This window comes from Myxine glutinosa, chromosome 2 (genome assembly GCF_964187855.1).
Source record: "Myxine glutinosa chromosome 2, kmMyxGlut1.1, whole genome shotgun sequence".
NCBI lineage: Eukaryota > Metazoa > Chordata > Myxini > Myxiniformes > Myxinidae > Myxine > Myxine glutinosa.
This window is the reverse complement of record NC_136262.1, coordinates 65350013-65372216: the sequence shown is the minus strand read 5'-3', so window position 1 is coordinate 65372216 and position 22204 is coordinate 65350013. Positions and strand designations below refer to the sequence as shown.

The 22204-nt window shown below is 46.8% G+C and overlaps 1 protein-coding gene across 5 annotated transcripts in view; it reads left to right on the top strand.

The window, feature by feature from the left end:
* LOC137418603 (nuclear receptor coactivator 5) overlaps nucleotides 1-22204 on the top strand; it is a 109817-nt gene that overhangs the window by 64769 nt on the left and 22844 nt on the right. For all 5 annotated transcript variants that reach the window (XM_078773393.1, XM_078773395.1, XM_078773390.1 and 2 more), the window contains 3 exons: nucleotides 15522-15570; nucleotides 21172-21432; nucleotides 21599-21693. In XM_078773393.1, coding sequence (XP_078629519.1) covers nucleotides 15522-15570; nucleotides 21172-21432; nucleotides 21599-21693 — 405 coding nt within the window. The remainder of the gene's footprint in view (nucleotides 1-15521; nucleotides 15571-21171; nucleotides 21433-21598; nucleotides 21694-22204) is intronic.

The window sequence follows — 22204 nt, the reverse complement described above, 5'->3', positions numbered from 1 at the left end:
TATATGTGTATATATATGTATATGTATGTATATACGTATATATATATATATATGTATATGTATATTGTTGCGGATCTCCAAACCGTCGGCCTTCCCCTTACCAAGGGGGGATTAATCCCCTTGTCTTTTTACTAGCCGACGCGATCCAAGGCTATCACGTTCCTTCCGGTCAGCGCTGAATAGGGTGGTAGGTCGAATTAGTCCTATTACCTAAGTACCAGCGCCTTCCGGGAAGCAAGGAAAGAACCCCACCCGAACCACGGTTTTAGTGGACACGCCGAGCGATAGCGAGCCCGATTCGGGCCGTTAACAGGAACTAACCCGATTGGAGCGGTTGTGATCATGCCACGCTTACCCAATGGAGAAATCGCTAAGACGGTCGAATTAAGAGGAAACAGGAAGGAACAAGTAATTTATTACACACTTTGTACAATTAAGAAGAAGAAGAAGAAGCAATGTACAGTGAAGAAGAAGAAGCAGATACACAAGGCAGCCTTATAACAGTCTTAACTTATCCCTGGACACGGGCCCGTTCACACTCAGACTCAGACTCACACGGGGGTTGTAGATGGTCGGGTTGAGGGGCCACAGATGGCGTCCACAGCTCGCTCCGGTCCCCGACTCGTACGGCGGGTGAAGATCGTAGACGGCAGGCAAAATCTCCGTGTGTCGTTGGCGCAGATTGGACAATTATATGGGGGGGGGGGGGGGGAATCGGTAAGCTGGGCGATTACACTGGCGTACGTAATAGAATACTGGCGCTTTATATGTGCTCCCAGCCAGCCCAAGCCAAATTCTCAATGAGTCCTTCCACCAATGCCAAACGTGACAATCCTCTCACAAGTCCTCTGCAATGCGCCGCTCCAGCAATGCTTTCACAAAGCGCTTGTACTCTCCAATAGTCCTTTGACGCTCTTCACTTGCGAGTCCTTTCACCATCAAAGTTCCCCCAGTGAGTCCTCTGGCAAAGCGCAGTTCCTTTAGACCTCTCCCTTCTCATAACTCGTCACAGTGCGTCTCTCCTCATAACTGAGGTGGGGGCCTTGCGCAAAGGGTTTTATTGCCACGCCCTTAGAACCCTCTGGAACCTCGAGCCACACACTGTCAGGCGATGTCGCCTCAGCCCTGATTGGCTGGTGGCACTTACTGTCCCCCTGCTGCCAATCCAGATCTCAGCCTCGCTGCCGCTCCACCCCCTTTTTGGGCCTACCTCGTGTCACTGGGCTAGTTGCAGCAAACCAAGAGCAGCAAACGCTGCTGGTAGCCAAAGCGTAACAAACTGCGAGCATCCCAAGCGTAACAAACTGCGAGTTGTCAAATGGGGCGCGGGATGGATTCTGCCCAACGAGGTGGAGGGTGGAGGCACAATGGAACGGGACCTACTCTTATTTATCTTACACAACACAGATGATAACTATTGGAAATGGCCTTATCTCACATATACTAAGAAATAACTAATGTTCTAAGTTGACCTACGTGTTACTCGTGGACTAACTATGGGGGCAGAACCTTTAACCTTTATTAATCAGATATGTACACTTTCAGAACCGCAACAATATATATGTATATATATATATATATATATATATATATATATATTGTAACGGATTTGAGAATCCTGTTTTTTTGTAAATCTCACCCGTAGTAATGTAAGTAATTCTTGTAAATACCTCCGTTAAGTGTAAAGATCAAAGGTCGTCCCCTTAGTTAATCCATCGCATGCACGTAGAAAATCATATACCTTTCAATAGTTATTTCTTATTCTATGTCGTTTAAGGCTCTGTTCCCACTAGTTGACTCTGCATTGCACCGAATTGAAATAAGATAGGATCCCTCCGACGCCCCCATGGCATCTTCAAAATGCCAGTAACTTTGGATGGGGTTATTGGCATCACCATCGCCATTCGGATTGCCAACTGCATTCGCGACTCCATTACGCACGTGGTCAAGCCTCGGAGAAGAAGGGGGAGGAGCTACATTACGGGCGTGGCCCGCCCCTCGTCATCAGAGGGTGGAGCCAGGAAAGCCCTTGCGGACCAACCAAGGATGAGTGGGTATGGCTCAAGAGGGTGGGGTTATAAAAACCCATTGGATCAGCCCCCACCAAGGAGATGCGTCAAAGAGGAGAGTTGAGTGAGCAGCAGCAGATGAGTGAGCATTCCACCGGAGTCCACCGCAGCTTTGAACCAACCGGAGCTGAACCAACCACAGTTTTGACCACCGCAGCTTTGAGCGTCGACAGCGGTTTCGGCCGCGGCTACGAAGCGATGCCGCCGTGCGAACACGCCTGAGGAGGGGCGTGGGCTGCTCATTCCTGGCCCGACCGTTCTCCTGCTCCAGCTGAACCTTCCTCCCCTTCCTGCCATTCCTGTCATCATCCCCGTGTAAGTCTGACTGTCGTCTGTTTTGTGTTTCTTGTCCTGGGGTATAAGTAAGCTTGTAGAGGTAAGGTAGTGTTGCACTGTGTCTTCTCCTTCTGTCTTTATTTTAGTTTCTTTCCTCCTCCTTGGTTTCTTTTGACTTGTACATAATTAGTTAGTAATAAATCCTGTTCTTCCTACCTTGCCTTCTTTCCTTCACATCCGTTCGTCCTTGTCTTTTCCCTCATTGAATACCTGTGGCACGATTTGGCCAACGTTTAAGAATCGGGTCTAGTTTCGGTTAACGGTTCGAGCCGCGGGCTGCCATCCGCTTGGCAAATAACATCTTGTCCACGGTCTCGAACGAGGTCGCTCACCTGCCTCTCCAGAGGGAGCTTGGCAGCTTCAGGACTCACGTCGGTCAGTCATAGACAAGGGGATTAATCCCCCCTTGGTAAGGGAAAAAGGGCCGACGTTGAGATCCGCAACAATTGGAGTCAGGAGTGGGATTCGGACCTGAAGGGCGCTTAGCACACTCAAAATTACGAGCAGCCGAAATTCTATAAAACATCTAAATTAAATCGTGCCATGGATAATCAAGGCGATCGGGTGCCGGTGGGAGAGTTAGAAGGGGTAGAAGCGACCCAGGACCCCATGGAGGAGGTGGGAGTAATAATGGAGGAGGAGAGCAAAGAGGATGCTGTCGCGGAGGTTTCAGGCACATGAGATGGCGGCGCCTAGCATGAGGTGGGAGGCGCACAAAATGGTGGCTCGCACATGGCTGCGGCGGCCGCGCCCGCTGCACAAATAGGGGGAATTGATGTGCAGGACCTTGTGGCGCAGATTAATGCAGCCATACTAATGGGGAATATAGGATTGGAAAACAGAATGGGGGAGCGATTAGAAAACCAAATAGGGGGATTGAAAACTGACATGGGAAATTGAATCGGGGGGCTCGAGGCTAAATGTGGGGGTTTAGACAGTAAATTTGGGGGTTTAGATGACAAATTTGAGGATTTAGACAGTAAATTTGGGGGTTTAGACAACAAATTTGAGGGGTTAGACAACGGGATGAAAGGGGTGAAGAATGGGTTAACGGGGTTAGAAAACACCATGGAAGGCAAATTGAGGGAAATAGGGGAGCAATCCGCCCGGGAAATTAAACAGATGGGAGATCAGATAGAGGAGGTGAAAATCGGGATGGGGAGGAGATCAGACGATTTGGAAAGAAACCAAATTGGATGCCCAGAGGAATGATTTGGAACAGATGAGGGTAGCATCTACCAAAGAGATGGGAGAAATGGGGGAGGAGATCAGACGAGGTGTGGGCGAGGAGGTCGCGGGGGTACGCGAGGAGGTAAAGCGAGGTGAGGAGCGTATGGAGAAAGAGGTGAGAAATTGTACGGCTAGGTTACAGGGGGGAATAGAGGATCTGACGAGGGGAGCAGAGCAGCTGATGGTGGGACAAAAGGAGTTAGGGGGGGAGCAAGTGGAGAAGAACACTGCGGTAATCGTGGGGTTAAAGACGACACAGAAAGAGATAAAAAAGGAACTCGTAGCGACGAAGAGGGAATTTTAGATGGTACATGAGGGGTTGACAAAGAGGTTGGACGAGGTGACAGAGGCAATGGAGACGAAAGAACGGGAGGTGAGGACGCACATAGAAACGATCAAGGTGGCCTTAGAGGAAGAAATTGAGGGGGCGCACCGGGAAATGAAAGAGGTGAAGCAAAAATTAGAGGATGTGGAAGAGGGGGTGAGTTAAATTAAGAAGAGACGGAGGGAAACTAAGAGAGAGATAAAGGAGGAAGTGATGGAATATGTGCAAGGTCTGTGCTCAAATCGTGATGATGTGCTTACTAACCAAATAAAGAGTTTGCAGGTGGCGGAGGAGGAGCGAAGACGAGGTGCCGAGGTGAGTGGCGATATACTCGGAAATGTATATGGTGTGAGGGGAGATCCAGTGGGCTTGGGTGTTGGTTTAGACCCGGGTGTTCGTGAGAGACCAATGGTGAGGTGTATGACTGGTCCGGAGTGCATGGAAAGAGGAGGTGTGCAAGGAGGTCCAACTATGCGGAATGCGAAGGGCATTGGTGAGCCAGGGTGTGCGGCGGTGATCGGGTGTGTGCAAGAATGCACCCCCATGAGTGGTACGGAGTATGTACCGAGAGAGAGTGCGCAAGAGGATGCGTGAGAAAGGTGTGTAACAGAAGTGCATGATTACAGAGTGTGCTGTCGAGAGTAAGGGTGAATGCGCGACCGAGTGTGGTGGTAAGAGTGACACGGAGCACGAGGTGGTTGTGGCAGGTGAGAGAGAACGCACACCTGGAATGGTTGAGCGCGTGTGGGAATGCACACTTGAGTTGGTAGTGAAGCATGTGATTGGGTGTGCGGAAGAGTGCACACCCGTGGTTGTCACAGAGGATGTGACCGAGGAGTGGGCGCGAAGAGGTGTGTTGATGAGGTGTGCGAACGACGAGTGTGTGCCAAGGTGTGCGGTGATCAGGTGTGTAGCGAAGTCTGTGAGCGGAATGAGTGTACCTGGGTGTTGTGTAGGAGAAGGTACAATAACGAAGTGTATGGAGACACCTGGATGTGTGAAAAAGGAACGGAACGCGGGGTGTGAGCGTGCAAGTGAAGCATCGACGTTAAACGGAGCAGCGGTTAGATCGACGGTTAGCCGACGCGAGCCCTCGGTCCGTGCCGGGCTTTGGGTGCAGCGGGAACCAGCGGGGATCGTAACCACGGCGGTTTCAAAAGAACCGCCGTGCGCGATCCACGCCGGGCCTCGCTCTGAACGGTCGCGTCCGTGCTCCGCTAAGCGGAGCGGGCCGGTTCGAGGACAGGTAGGAAGGGTCGGCACGGCGACCCCTTGTGGTTGCTGCGTTCTGGCCGGCCGAGATTGGGGCATCGGATGGCTCCGTGCCGAGATTGTGCGTGGAATCTCGGCCCGAGTAAGCCCCCTTCCTTGCACCGAATGCCGGACGGATCCAACTGCAGGCAACGAACCACCCGCGTTCATTGCTCGGCTTTGCGAAGCCGAGCTTTGAAAATATAACGACGCACTGAGGCTCAAGTCAATGGACATTTGGTAGGCGAAGGAAATTGGTGATTGGCAGTGATTGGCAAATTTTTGATTGGCTGAAAATTGGATAGGCAAAATTTATAGTGGGAGATGCCCGTTGTGCGAGGATGGTAAACTCACCATCCCTCCCAAACGGGGCACATGAGCTATAGTTTTATGGGGTTTATGGCAGTGTAAGCTCGCCGAGGGAGGATTAGGATAATGTATAGGGACCTAGAGATGACCATAGGTAACGGTAGAGGTAAGTAGCGACATTGGACAGGTAGTCGGGGACATAGAGAGGTTAGAATGGATGATAATGACGATGGAGCGCAATAATGTAAGGGGCGACGGGGAAGCGCGAGTTTTAGCAGGGCATCAGGTAGATCAGATGATGCCGTGTGTTTGAGAATTGAAAGTGTATTCGGAAGTGTATTGTGGAAAGTGTGAGGTGATTGTGAATTGTATTGAGTGTGGAAGTGTATGGAGCAGTGTATGAGGAACAATTGTGGTTGTGCATTGTATTGAATGATTGAAGAAGCCTGGGAGGAAGGAGGGTGCAGGAAGCACCAGGTGTGATGGCACAGGTGTGTAAATACAGGTGTATGGAGAATGGTTGTGTGGAATACATGGAGTATGGAATATATGGAGTATGGAATATATGGAGTATGGAATATATGGAGTATGGAATGGATGGTGTGGAATGAGTATGGTGGAAACTCTGGAGTGGAGTGGATGGTGCGAAGGTGTGAATGGGGGAAAAGTGGACCCCTATCACGAATACCCAGGGAGGGTAGTTTAAGAGTTAGGTAGAGGGAGTAGGTAAATTGTGGTTGGATATTGGCATCTGTGGTGCGTGTGGAAGAATGGTGTTTGGATGGGTGCATTAGTGTCGTGGAAATGGCTGGGCGTGTGGCCTGTTAGTGTGTGTAGTTAAATGGGCACTCCACCACTGTGATGATGTCGGCCAGGTGAGGCCGCAGGTGGGCTCTGGGAGCCATTAGAGTTGTGGATGGGGCCCGAGGATCCAGAGGACGGACCCGGGTAGCCCAGTGCCAGAGAGGGGATCGAGTGGGGAGAGCGCCAGAGGGCCTTCCCCAGTTAGATAGGTTAGGTAAGGAGCAGGTAAGCTCGGAGGCAACTGCAGTGGTGGAGGTGTGCAGGTGGGTTGACCTGCTGGGAGAGCCACACGACCCAGTCTTGAAATTGTGCAAAGGCACAGGGAGTTGAATCGGGGGAGTGAGACCCCAAATTGAGGAAGCACCACAGTTTGGTGAATGGGAATTTGGTTCTTAAAACCGCATAGAGTAAGTTGGCCAATGATTTGGCAGGGAAAGACCCCGGGTAGTGTAAAGTGTATTAATGTCATTTAGAAGGTAGATAGGATTGAAATCTCCTCGCACCATCTACATCCACTCACCTGAGGTGGCAAAACTCCACACCATGATTTGTTGTTTTTATTATTTTTGTGCAAATGTTTGGATTGTGAGACGCATCATGACGTGGGTGTGACATTGTGCTGATGTTCCATCTCTCCCTCCTTATGAGGATTGATGATGAATTGGGGATGGCAAATTTTGGATTAATGGGATTGTGACGAATTTGGTATAGGGGAAATATAGGGAGGACGAGACCTAGTGACGGATTTGTAAATGTGTAGATTTTTGTACATACGGGGGCAAGGGTAGAACAGGTGACGGGTGGGGTGACGTACGATAGGGACGAGCTTTTCTCCGCCTGGTCTCCAGGCGCACCTCACCTTGCATTGCCTTTATTGATGTGTACCCTTGTGACCTTATCCCTCGCTAACCTGCCCTGTCTGTCTTCCTTCCCCGACCCATGGATCGTGCTCTCTGGGCACCGAGGGGAGCGTGCGGGAGTCCGCCATTGTGTGCCCGAACCCCCGCAACCAGCTGCCTGCATCGATGCACCACTTATGGACCACATGTCTGTGGCTGAGCACCACTCATGGACCCCACGGGTTGGGGCATGGCCCCTCTGCTGGAACCGGCCACGATGGCCCAAGATCTTGCTTGCGGACCTCGGTAACGTGGCACCTATGCCATACAGGTGAACCACCCATAGTCGGCCCCTGTGGGCCATAAATAAAAAGTGGACACGTTTTGTGCTTTTTATTATGTCCAAATAGGCCACCAGCAAGAAGATGAAGTTGACAACATCAGGAAGAACAATGGCCAGCAGAGGGAGCCGAAGAAAAGACCACCAGCAGGGGTTTGTTTTTATTATGAACTGTGGTGACTGTGCACTGACTGGTGCGTTTATGGTGCTGCATGGGGCTTTATGGTGCTCTTTGTTGGTGCTGGTGCGTCGATGCAGCGCAGGCTGTCTCCGCCCCCCAAAAGAATAATCACAGGTCCTGGGTTGCGTTTTGTAAATACAATCAGCATCACTTGTAAATAATGCTCCCCACCGTTCATGTTTAGTTTGAAAACAATTCCGCAATTCGGTTATCCTGTGGGCGTGAATCTGTTAGATTGGGTGCAATGCAGCAGGGGGACATACTTATTTGTGTTTTAAAACGGTCGTTCTCAGGGTCAGGTTAATTGTAGAGGGAACTACACCTACGTGCCCCACTAAGTTAAAGTTGTATAGGCCCGGGACGTGCCTGGAGGATGAGGGTGCAGTGTAACGGATTTGAGAATCCTGTGTTTTTTGTTGTAAATCTCACCCTTAGTAATGTAAGTAATTCTTGTAAATACCTCCGTTAAGTGTAAAGATCAAAGGTCGTCCCCTTAGTTAATCCATCGCATGCACGTAGAAAATCATATACCTTTCAATAGTTATTTCTTATTCGATGTAGTTTAAGGCTCTGTTCCCACTAGTTGACTCTGCATTGCACCGAATTGAAATAAGATAGGATCCCTCCGACACCCCCATGGCATCTTCAAAATGCCATTAACTTTGGATGGGGTTATTGGCATCACCATCGCCATTCGGATTGCCAACTGCATTCGTGACTCCATTACGCACGTGGTCAAGCCTCGGAGAAGAAGGGGGAGGAGCTACATTACGGGCGTGGCCCACCCCTCGTCATCAGAGGGTGGAGCCAGGAAAGCCCTTTCCGACCAACCAAGGATGAGTGGGTATGGCTCAAGAGGGTGGGGTTATAAAACCCATTGGATCAGCCCCCACCAAGGAGATGCGTCAAAGAGGAGAGTTGAGTGAGCAGCAGCAGATGAGTGAGCATTCCACCGGAGTCCACCGCAGCTTTGAACCAACCGGAGCTGAACCAACCGGAGCTGAACCAACCGCAGTTTTGACCACCGCAGCTTTGAGCGTCGACAGCGGTTTCGGCCACGGCTACGAAGCGACGCCGCCGTGCGAACACGCCTGAGGATGGGCGGCGGCTGCTCACGCCCGGCCCGACCGTTCTCCTGCTCCAGCTGAACCTTCCTCCCCTTCCTGCCATTCCTGTCATCATCCCCGTGTAAGTCTGACTATCGTCTGTTTTGTGTGTCTTGTCCTGGGGTATAAGTAAGCTTGTAGAGGTAAGGTAGTGTTGCACTGTGTCCTCTCCTTCTGTCTTTATTTTCGTTTCTTTCCTCCTTGGTTTCTTTTGACTTGTACATAATTAGTTGGTAATAAATCCTGTTCTTCCTACCTTGCCTTCTTTCCTTCACATCCGTTCGTCCTTGTCTTTTCCCTCATTGAATACCTGTGGCACGATTTGGCCAACGTTTAAGAATCGGGTCTAGTTTCGGTTAACGGTTCGAGCCGCGGGCTGCCATCCGCTCGGCAAATAACATCTTGTCCACGGTCTCGAACGAGGTCGCTCACCTGCCTCTCCGGAGGGAGCTGGGCAGCTTCAGGACTCACGTCGGTCAGTCATAGACGGGGATTAATGGTAAGGGAAAAAGGGAAAAAGGGCCGACGTTGAGATCCGCAACAATATATATATGTATGTGTATATATATATTTATATATATATATATATATATATATATATATATATATATATATTCATATATAAATCTATAAATATATATATAGCATTTAATATGGAATATTTTTTTTGTGGGGGTAAACTTACTTTTCAAGATGTCTTAGAACCAAAAGTTCAGTGGAATGATGTTGAAATTATTCGAGATTTTGTTAATGTGACCTTTAAAAGAAACAAAAACCACATTTGACATTTTGAAACAAATAAATTGATCCTTGAAAGTGATGTAAACTGATATCGAACTCAATTCATGGACAGTACTGTGTTAAGCTTCTCTACGTTTTCCAGAAGTATCTCTTTATTTTGCACATTAGCCAATTTTTTTTTAAACAAAAACAAAAGTTAAATTACGACTGGGATTACGGACAGTAAAATTACAGTTCAGTACTTCGTGTAACCCCCACGAGCATTCAGGAGAGCACGTACATGTTGAGGCATGCTGTTCATGAGATTTGCCAAGGTTTGGACAGGAATCGCTTGCCATGCAGTGACAATAGCCTGCTGCAATTCACGCACAGAGGTCGGCTGCTGGTCCAAGTGGTCGATTTGACGCATTAATTCTGCCCACAAGTTCTCTATCGGATTCATATCCGGGGACATGGCAGGCCACTCCATATGCTCTACACCACGGTCAGCAAGAAAGTGTTGGATCATGCAAGCACGATGAGGCCGTGCATTGTCATCTTGGAAGACAAAGTTTCCTCGAAAGGCTGCACGAGCAAATGGAAGCAATGTTTCTTCCAGAATGACCCTGTACTTGAACTGGTTCAGGTTTCCATTCAGGACAACCAGGTCAGTTTTGCCCCCTGCATGAAAAGCAACCCAAACGGTCACCCCACCACCTCCAGCTTGGACTCTTGGCACTATACAATCTTTGTTGTAGGCTTCATGCACTTGTCTGTGCACTCGGGCACGGCCATCTTGACGATAGACCAGAAATCTAGACTCGTCACTGAAGGTCACGTGATTCCAGTGTCCTGGCTGCCATTGACGGTGCTCTCTGGCCCAGTGCAATCGGCGCTGGCGGTATTGTCTGGTCAGGCATGGCCTGCTTGAACCAGTCGTTGGTTGACTAGCCTTCTGGATACAGGCACTTTTGTCAGTTGCTGCCACTCAGCCCTAAGCCGATTAGCTGACTTGGTACGCCATTGCGGACTAACCGGTGCAGCTGGCGATCATCCCTCCTTGTGGTTCTGCGGGGACGTCCTGGCCTCGGTATTGGAGTAGGGACACCCCTCTGAGCATTTCGTTTCAGGATCTTTGACACCTGACCTTGAGTGATGCCATACTGCCGAACAATAGTACGCTGTTTCATGCCGGAATTTCGTAAAGCCACCACTCCATGACAAACAGCATTGTCGAGTTGACGGGCCATCTCCATGAGGAAGCGGCAATAACTTTTGTAGACGTGCAGCAGTTGTTTTCCACGAATACAGAACGCAACAACCCTTATATACCCGATAGTGAAGCCAATCGTCAAATGTACCTGTCCGTACATTTTGTCACACCACATGTGATATAATCCTGTTATTGACTTCTTGCTGTGACAGACAATCAGTGACATGGTTCTTTTAACAAAGAAATCACCGAAGCGTAAAAGAAACTCACCAGATTTATATACTGAGTTCAGAAAGTAAACCCAAGTCAAGAAAAAAAAAAAATTCCATATTAAATGCCAAGTCTGTGTGTATATATATATATTTTTATATATATATATATATATATATATATATATATATATATATATATATATATATATATATATATATATACACTGTATTTACATACATTACATACATGTATGTATATGTATATATTGTTGCGGATCTCTGGGGTCGGTGCTCCCCTTATCAAGGGGGGGTTAATCCCCTTGTCCTTTTAGCTGGGCGACCCGAGTCCTGGAAGTTACACGCTCCTTCCGGTCGGTATTAGGTAGGGTGATTGGTCAATTTAGTCCCAAATACCTAATTACTAATCCGCCCGTAAAGCAGGGAAATAACTCCCGCCCGAACCACGGCTATTGGTGGAAACGCCGAGCGGATAGCGAGCCGCGATCCGGGCCGTTAACAGGGACTAAACCCGATTCTAGCGGTTCCAATCGTGTCACGTTTACCCAATGGAAGAAAGGACGGATGTGATTGGATTAGGGGAAACCAAGAAAGAACAAGGCGATTTATTCACAAATATACAGAAGGAAGAGGAAACAAAAGAATGTACAGGACAGGAAGAGGAAGAAGCAGCACACAGGGCAGTCTTAACACAGTCTTATGCTTAATACCCCAGACAAACATACACACTGACACGGGGATTGTAGTTGGTAGAGTGGAAGGTGGTCCAGCAATGGGGTCCAGGCTCCAGTTGACTCCGGTCCAGCGGGCGAAACCCGGCAAGCAGCTCCGCGCATAGTTGGACGCGAGCGGACAGTTTATGTGACGGGGGAGGCTGGGACGCTGCATACGTAATTCGTGCACACTTGTGCCAAGCGCTCTCTCTCTCTCAAGTCCTCCTTTGATAAGGTGCGCTCTCCCAATTACTTCTGTGATCAATGCCGTGCGCACGCAGGTCCCGTGGTGAAGGTGAGCTCTCTCTCCCGCAGTAAGTCCCTAGTCCTTTTATCGCCAACCTTCCACTTGAGTGCTTCGCCAGAGTCCTGTGAAAGGGCTTTGCGTTCGCACTTATGTAATGCGAGCAAAGATTGCTCTGCGCGCCTCAAAACCACGCCCGTCGGCGGTCTCACCAAAGCCCTGGTTGGCTGGTGGGGGCTTACCGGCCACACCTTATTCTCGGCGTTCCGCCCCCTTTCTTGGGCCTAACCGCATGGCTTATGGCGGCGTTTGAGCGAGCTTCAGCGCAAGGCAGCAAACGCTGCTAACAAAGGCGTGTAACAAATTGAGAGAGACATAAGGCACCGACTAGGGGTGCGTAATGGCGTCGCTTGGAGAGAGAGGTCGCAAAATGGACGGAATGGGTCTACTCTGATTTGATCGACGCAACGCAGATTCAACTATTGGAAACACGGCCTTATCTAAAACACATACTAATGAAATAACTGAAGTGCTATGGTGGCCTACGTGTTGCTTGTGGCTGAACTAGGGGTGCTACCTTTAACCTTTTAATAATGAGATATTTACAAGTGTGGGTTCTAAAACCGCAACAATATATGTGTATATATGTGTATATATATGTGTATATATATATATATAGATGTGTATATATATATATATGTGTACATATATATATATGTATATATATATGTATATATATATATGTCCTGGTGTTGTGTTGGCTTAGCGGTTAGGGTGCCGGCTTGGGATCCTAGGATCCTGGGTTCGAATCCCGGTCGATCGCTGAATTTACGCCGGGGGGTTGACTCAGCCTGTCATCCTTCCGAGGTCGGCAAATTGAGTACCAGCTTGCTGGGATGAATGATCACGGTGTGTACCCGGATTTAGAATATGTACACCGTATCCCTACGCATCGTAAGAGCGTGACCAAGGGTTGGCGTCAGGAAGGGCATCCGGCCATAAAAACATTGCCTCAAACAGGGAACCATGATTGTCATGGGGCCCGCAAGGCTAACCCCCGCTCTAGCAGGGAAAATGGCCTTAAAACGATCATTCATTCACTCATTCATTCATATATAGTGGGCATCATACATGAGACCATAAATAAAACTTTTTCCTCAATTAATTTCACCATTGAAGAGGAGAAAAATGGAGCCCTTCCCTTCCTGGACACACTCGTAGCAAGGGATCCCAAAGGAGCCTTAAAGGTAACGGTGTACAGAAAACCAACACACACTGATCGCTACCTTGATTTCAATTCTTGCCATCCAATGGAACACAAAAGATCGGTGGTGCACACCCTCTCAAAAAGAGCACGTGATTTACCATCGACCTTTGAAGACGAGATGAGTGAGGTGGACCATCTTCAAAATGTGTTGAGGGCAAATGGTTTCCCTGACAGCTTGTTACCCAACAGGAAAACGATAAGGGCTTCCCCACATAACAGGCTGAGACCGAGAGAACAACCAAAGGGTTTGTGTGTTCTCCCTTTTGTACCGGGGGTTTCACAGAGGGGGGAGAATTTTGAAATCGGCAGGAGTGAGGGGGAGTTTCACACCGGTTTTCACCCTTCGCCAAGCCCTTCTGAGGGTCAAGGACAATCTTCCGAGGAAGGATAGGTCAGGGGTGGTATACGTAGTGCCCTGTGGTTGTGGAGCTGGGTATGTGGGTGAAACCGGGAGGACCTTAGGTCAACGTATTGCTGAACACCAAAAAACATTTGAATGTAATTATCCCAGCAGATCTGCTATTGCCAAACACGGCCTTAAGGAAGGCCACACACCTTTATGGGATAGGGTTAATATTTTGGGTTCCACACCCAACAGAAACAGAAGACGTGTTTTGGAGGCTTGGCACACAGAAGAAACTGTTACCTCGATCACACAATTAGAGGTAGTTGACTTACCGGTAGCGTTTGACCCACTCTTGTGTAAACGAAGCAGGCATTCCGTACTTTGAACAACGAGTCCACATAATATGTCACACAAGGTTTTTATTCGGATAATTTGCCCCCTCCCCCTCCCTCCCTCCCTCCCCCCCCTCCCTCCAAACCACCCCTCTCCCAAACTCCCCCCCCCCCCCGCTTCCACCCTCCCCCTCTGGTTCCCCCCCCCCCATTTTATCCCCCCCTATAACCCCACCCCCCTTCCCGCATTCCCCTTTACCGCATAGGGCCACATGTGATGATCTTGATATTATGGCAATTTTATTTTATCTTAAAAAATGTTTTGCTTTAATATATTTACAGTTTTCATTTAATTTACAATTTAATTGTTTACAAGTTTAACTTTTAATTAAATGTAATGATTGTTCCTGATTTTCTAAACACGAGTTATAATCCAGCATTGCTTACAGGATTATTTTTAGCCGTTAATATGCGGTTGATTTTTGAATTTGGTCAATAACGTCTCCGTTCACTAGAGCGGTGTGATACAGTTTCATTGGCTGTCCAGCTTTGCCCACCCCACTTTGCATATACCCCGCCCACTTTGCATATAAGCGGATGTTGAGATGATTTTATCACTCTTGAGGAAGATTAACGGAGGCGTGTGGCTTCATATGTTGTTAATCGAAACGTTGAGTCATTGTTTGTTCAATTAAAGGTTGGAGATCTTACCATGGAGTCATATTATAGTAATATATATATATATATATATATATATATATATATATATATATATATATATATATATATATATATATATATATATATATATATATATATATATATATATATATATTGCGGCTAGGGTGCCAGCTTAGGATCCTGGGTTTGAATCCCGGTCGATCGCTGAATTAACGCCAGGGGGGTTGACTCAGCCTGTCATCCTTCCGAGGTCGGCTAATTGAGTACCAGTTCACTGGTAAATCCCTGTTTGTCGTAAAAGGCGACCAACAAGGTTGGCGGCAGGAAGGGCATCCGGCCGTAAAACATTGCTTCAAAAAGGGGACCAACAAACAACAACAACCACGGTGCCCGAAAAAGGTCAACCCCCGCTTTGCGGGAAAAAATGGCCTCTAAAGGTGGTTTTTTATATATATATATATATATATATATATATATATATATATATATATATATATATATATATATATATATATAGATAGATAGATAGATAGATAGATGGATAGATGTTTGTATATATGTGCTTAACACACCAACTGTTATGACACCCAAATCAGAAGCATTGAACCAAAAATAACTTACACTGTAATAAATGACAAAAAGGTGTGGGGTGGTAAAGTGAGCAGACCATCCTGCTGACATCACTGATTGAGTGGACTGAGTTTAGCAGACTTTCTCAGTAGAAATCACATGTAAAGTGATCATGTTTGCAAAAAAATGAACGACAACAACTGAGGTCTTTTTGGATCCCAGACAGAATTTTCTTTTAACTCTGTGCAGCAATGTGGAATCTTAAAACATCATACACATTTATTATGAGCACATATAGGTCAACAAACGAATAAAACATGAAATACATTGTTTAACTGATCTAGAAATGGCCACTTTTCCCAGGGAAAGAAACTAATTCTTCTTCCTCCCCTACCTTCTTCCCCACAACACACAGATGTTAAAATGGCTTTGGTAAAGAAGAAAGGGAAGTTACCTTCTGCAAGGTTTGTTTTTACTTTATTTTAAATAGAAGGAACTGCTCGATTATGTTAATAGAAGGGAGCGGGCAGGGTTGGGGTTTGTTATCCTTATTCAAACGGGTATTTCAAAATAACTCTGCGTAATTCAAAACACCTCACTGCACTGGAAAACGTGGGGACAGCAATACTGTACTGTGAATCGTGGGGACTTGATAGCCTCTCCCACCTGGAGGAGGTGTTACTCGATACAAATATGCATAGAAAATTTTCATTCTCTCCACTCACCCCATCTCTGGTCACCCCCCACCCCACCCCAAACCAGTGGAGTATGGGGTACCCCATGGCAGCCTTAAGCCCAGTCTAGTTCCTCGTCTACATTAAAATACCTCGCCAGTGTGAATCAAGCCATATTCCTTTGAAGGTGAAACTACATTGTGTCATTGAGTACCCTCAGCCCACTGACAGGCCGACAGCAGCTGCCACTATGGACGTTATGCTTGTCTGATGTCAAAGCATCTTGGGAAATCTGTCTCGTCTTCACACATCAAAGGATCGTCAAATTAACCCACTTGTGCAATGCCAAGGTCAGCCACTGAAATATATATGATCAGTCTCTAACTTCTCAGCTTCATCAGCCATGACTTATGGGCCGACCGCTTAGCAAATCTGGCTTCCAAAGCCTGCCGCAGTTTGGGCATCTTCTATTGATCAGTCATTCCTTGATTAAACCATTCCTACTCCATCTAAGAAGCCTTGAATGGAGTACTGGTCTTACTTATGGGTTGATGCTCCAGCATTCTGCAACTGGGAATCTTTCACATTTAATATATTGGAATATTTGGAACCAAAAACCCTCCACATTATTGGCGTCTCACGCAATGAAGCTGAAATACAATGCCTGTTGCTTTCACACCGCAGACAGTTTACTGGCCTCTGTTTCTTACCACCTCTATTCAGGTCTCCAACTAACTTTTCAGTCTTTGGACCCTCTCCAGCTCCTCCTGAATACACTGTTCTACCAGTCACTCCTCAGACAAGCAGTGTTCCCCCACCTGCTCCACCCACACCTGTAATCGTTTCTTCCTCCGTTAATCCTAACTTAACCCTATTTGTTTGAAGTTGCTGTTTCATCCCCTTATCTTCCTCACTTGTTGGTTCATTCCCTTGCTTGATTTATCTAGCTGTGGCCCCACTGTCACTTGGTTTTTTTTTTTGTTGTTAACTTCTTCACCTCCTGACTTGCATGACTTTTGTTGGCTGATGACTCCATACTCTGCCGTGACATTCCTCATCCTTCAGACAGACAGGCAGCAGACATGGGTTGATGCTTCCTTCTCTTCAGACCTTGCCAAAATCACAAACTGCTCAAACACTTGGAATATGTCTTTCAACCCTGAGAAATCCCACACACTCATACTCTCTCTCCTCTCTCCTCTCTTCTCTTTCTCCCCTCTCTCCCCTCTCTCCCCTCTCTTCTCTCTCTTCTCTCTCTTCTCTCTCTTCTCTCTCTTCGCTCTCCCCCCCCCCCCCCCCTCTCTCTCTCCCCCTCCCTTTCCCCCACATGTCTCTCCAAAAGGACCACAGAGCAAACCCTCCCATCTACTTTCTCAACAACCCTCTTTAAGGAGTCCAGTCACTCAGACTCTTGGGTCTCACTCTCAGCCATGATCTCTTGAGCAAACCACGTTTCAAAGTTTGCCTCAAAAGCCAGATGCCGACAGGGCATTCTCCTTCATGCAAGGTCTTTCCTTGGCCAGTCACCTTTTAACAACCTGCAAGGGCTTCATTTGCAGCTTGATAGAGTACTGCACTCCCCTTTGGGTCCTGCCTCACACCTCGCTTTTCTTGATGCTGTGGAAAGGAAAGCAAGGCCATAAAAATCATTGGGATCTCCCACGATGAAGCTGTGTCCAGCTATATTACTTTTACATGACAGGTAGGTTGGTGGTCTTTCTGTATTCTACTGCTTGCTCTTTTGTCATGCACTCTCTTTCCTCGGTCCCTCCCGAGCTTCTACAGGGCACACATGGCACGGTCTGCTACTAACCTTATAAACTCCCAAAATCCAGGCTCACTGCTCATCTCCACTCGTTTTGTATTTTCTCTCGCATGTGGAAGCAACCTCCCTGTCAGTTCAGTCACATTCTAACTTCCAGGGCTTCAACATAGCTGTTCACCACTACCTCAGGTCTTCCTCATGCTCTTTCTATCCCAAATGACCCCACTCCCAAGCACTCCTTATTTCTAGGTTATTGTGGATTCTCCTCTTTTCTCCTCCCCCCTCACCTCATTCCCCCCCCCCCCCCCCTCCCTACTCTTCGCCCACCCCTACCTCCACCCCTCCCTGCCCTCTCCCTTTCCATCTGTTCATTGTTGGTTGGTTCCTTTTTTGTTTCATCACCGCCTTCTACCTCTTCTTCCTGTGTTTCATTCAGCTTGTGTGCAGCTTGCTCACCCCCATGTGTCCTTCTCCCCTCCCCCTTGATCTCACACTAATTTCTACTCAGCTGGTGGTTTTTATGCCTCCGCCGGCCGACAAAGTCGCTGGAGGAATTATGTTTTCGGGTTGTCCGTACGTACTTCTGTCCGTCTGGGCTAAACCTCGTTTTTCTCAGCAACCATTTGTCCGATTGATACGGAACCTTCAGGGTAGGAGTGAAACCCATGCAGAATGTTTTTCGGATAATTGTGATGTCATCGGTCACGTGGTATGGCAGCCATCTTGGATTAAAAGCAAATAATTTAAAAAAGTATTTCTCGGAAACCGCTAAATGACAAAAAATTGAAACTTGGCACATTATCAAGTACTCCCAATGGGGAACAAAAGCATGACAATGTTGACATCATAGGTGAAGTGGTATACCAGACAAAAATGTTTTAATCGGATTCCTTATCCCAAAAATCTGAAATTGTATGCACATGATCTATGACCCATTTGTTTTGAAATATTAAATTTATGACATCATAGGTCACATGGTTTGGCAGCCATTTTGGATTGAAGGAAAATATTAAATAATTATATCTCTGAAACCGCTAACCCTATCGATGCGAAATTTTACAAATATCTAACAGCACTGTTGCATCTAGTTGGAAAATGATGCCATCGGTCACGTGCCATCTTGGATAGAAAAACGAACCTTATCCAATTAACACGAAACTTCACAAACGTGTTCCACTACCCATACATATGCAGAGTGATGGCATCTACCCGTTGTGGGACGATGTGGAGGCATATTGGCGACACAGTCGCATTGTTCTAGTTCTCCCCATTTACATTTTGTTCCCTTCCGTTCTGCTTTTCTTCAAGCTCCGATAATGTATTTTCAGAAAAAATACTGTTGTTATCTGTAAGAGTGGTGCATTGTACTCTAGTGAATATTTAGCTTCTCTCCATTTCTATCTCCTAACCCTGGTGTTGGGCTAGCGGCTAGGGTGCCAGCTTAGGATCCTAGGATCCTGGGTTCGAATCCCGGTCGATCGCTGAATTAACGCCAGGGGGGTTGACTCAGCCTGTCATCCTTCCGAGGTCGGCTAATTGAGTACCAGTTCACTGGTAATTCCCTGCTTGTCGTAAAAGGCGACAAAAAGGGTTGGCGTCAGGAGGGGCATCCGGCCGTAAAACATTGCTTCAAAAAGGGGACCAAAAAACAACAACAACCACGGTCCCCGAAAAAGGCCAACCCCCGCTTTGCGGGGGAAAAATGGCCCCTAAAGGTGGGTTTTTTTTCTTCTCCATTTCTATCTCCACCCACATTTCCACCTCCCCCCACATTTCTCTCCATTTTGCTATCTCGGAGACGTGCTGAATGGAGAAGGTGGATCAGACTCGGCAACGGTTGCTAGAGTGAGATGTGCATGGAAGAAGTTTCGGGAACTGAGTGGCGTGCTGATGAGGAGGGGAGTGTCGTTGAAGCTGAAGGGAAAGGTGCATGCTGCATGTGTGAGAAGTGTTATGATTTATGGGAGCTAGACATGGGTCATGAATGTAGAGCAGCAACGAAGGCTGGAAAGGGTGGAAATGCGAATGGTTCGGTGGATGTGCGGAGTGTCGCTGAGAGAGAGGAAGACAAATGATGAATTGCGAAAGATGATGGGACTAGAGCCTGTGATTGATGCTGTGAAGAGGAACAGGTTGAGATGGTTTGGTCATGTGTTGAGGAAGGATGAAAGTGACTGGTTGAGAAGAGTGATGGAAATGAATGTAGAAGGAAGTAGAGGATGGGGAAGACCGGGAAAGACTTGGCTAAAGACGGTGGAAGAAGACATGCGGGCAAGGGGGTTAACAAGGAGAGATGCAGAAAATAGGGCAAAATGGAGAAGATTGTCATGGGGGACCGCAAGGCTAACCCCCGCTCTTGCAGGGAAACTGGCCTTAAAATGCATGTTGTTGTTGTTTGTTATCTCCATTTCAGATTTTGTCTTCATTTGCCTTTTCCAGGTCGTCCAGATTGCTAATTTCCAACTCTTGTCCATCGGTTGTCAGTTCTTCTTGCTGTGTTTCCAGCCCATTTCCTGTGGGTGCTTGGTTTTGTTTTTAACTTGTTAATTTATTTGGTTATCGTGCACAGCAGAAGAGCAAATTATTCTTTCCCCACCTTTTTCCTTTCCTAAGCCCTGATTACTGTAAATGAACCGATGCAGCGGTTCGTAGCATGGATTTATGTGGCTTCCATATGGAGATGTAAAGATAAGCATTGCTCCTTTGATTATTGCTCAGTGTTGCCGATTGATTGTCTTGCTGAACACACTATTTGTAGTCACAGCGATCACAGTGAAAGGTACACAATGCTGTCATGGTTTGCCACAGTCGCATGACACGTTGGTGCAGTATTGCATCTATTGTGAAGTTGTTCACAGTTCACATCGTACTTGACGCTTGCAACAGTACAATCGTGCAGGTGTGCAAGGTATAAAACAAATGGACACGATGGATTCAGTGGACAGATTCAGCCAAAACTTGGTGGATGATTTGGGGAGGTGATGAGAACAAGTGATTAGATTTTGGGAGGTGATGAGAACAAGTGATTAGATTTTGGTTTAGGTCCAGATCCAGATCCGGCCTATCGGTGGGATATGAAACGTAAACTGTTCAACCTGGCCCAGGTGTGCTCGCTACCGAGTGCCTTTCTCGTTCTTTCTGCACTATTTATTTTGTTCCACGCTTTGAATCCCCCCCCATTCCCACCCTTCCTTCCACCCTAGATGCTGTGTTTGTGGTGTTGTTGTTGTTGTTGTTAATTTTTCTTGTGCAAAACATGTTTCAGCATATTGCGTAAATGCTTCTGTAGTGCTTTCCCAGTTTGAAAACGAAATTTGATCTTCATTTCTTCAGAGGTTATATTGAAACTGCCACACATTTTGAACATATATCATTATTCAGTCCCATTGTGATAAATGTTCTGTGTTATTACAACAAATATGTATGTTGTAATGCCACTGCCAATATTGTGATAATATGCTCATTTAAAAATTGATCTAAAATCTAATTTTGCTAAAAGTTAGCAAATCTCATTTGTACAGGCAATGCAATGAGTTGCTGTTTACATTCATCCCTGAGATATTAAATTATAGTTTACATGGAAATGCCAAAAAAAACTATTGGAATGTTTTTGTTTTTCCCCCCAGCGTATCACAACCGCCTTCCCTAATGCCAAGAGATCCATATCCTTCTGAGAGGATTTATGAACATGACCATCGCATAGCACCCACGTGGGCAAACCCTTATGACCCCCATGATGGACGTCATCTTAGAGAATACCCGGAAGCTCGAAGCTACCGTGATGACCGCGAGATGAGGGATATGCGACCAATGAGAGATGCTAGAGACAGTGAGGATGGTCGTGCTTTGCTTCCACAGATGATTGATCGCTACGGTGATGTGCAGAGGTATGGAGTGGAGTGTATTTCTTCCGGACATGGGTTTTGCAAAACAAAAAAAAGCAACAGTTTTTAATTCTATGATTTGAAAGGTTCTCATGGTTTGCTATAAATAATATATTGTTCGAGGACTGGAACTTGTGGCATTGTGTGAGTTCTCTATTCTTTATTTCAGAAAAGAAAGCGTCTTTGATGGATACATGCGTTATGAAGAATACATCAGACACAAGGAAGATCCACTTCAAGACAGATACAGGGAGCCTCATGAGGGTATGATTGAAAAATAATGAATGTGTATACATGATTGAGGCTCATGGAAAAGAAAGGGCAGAATGAAAGGGAACAAAATGGGAAGAGGGGAAACACCAACAGCAGAGTAGAAGTGAGATCAAGGGTTTAGGGGGAGAAGGACGCATAGGGTGAAGAAGGTATGGATGAAACAAAAAAGGGACAATCCGACAGACAAAATGAGGTGAAATAGAGGGAGTTAGGTATGGAAATCACAATAACCTGGAAAAGGGGAGTGCTTGGGAATTATTTGGAGTAGAACAGATCATGAGTATAGATGGGGTGTGACCTGAATTAGTGTTGAACAGTTGTCTTGAAGCCCTGGAGGGAAGAATGAGACTGAATTTCCTGGGGAAGTTGGTTCTGCAGATGAGTGAAAAGAGTAAAAAACAAGTGGAGGTAAACAATGAGCCGAGATTTTCGGAGTTTAACAAGAAGAGGGTTACTGGCAGAGACTGTGTGTGCCCTGCATAAATTTGGGAGGCAGAGCCAA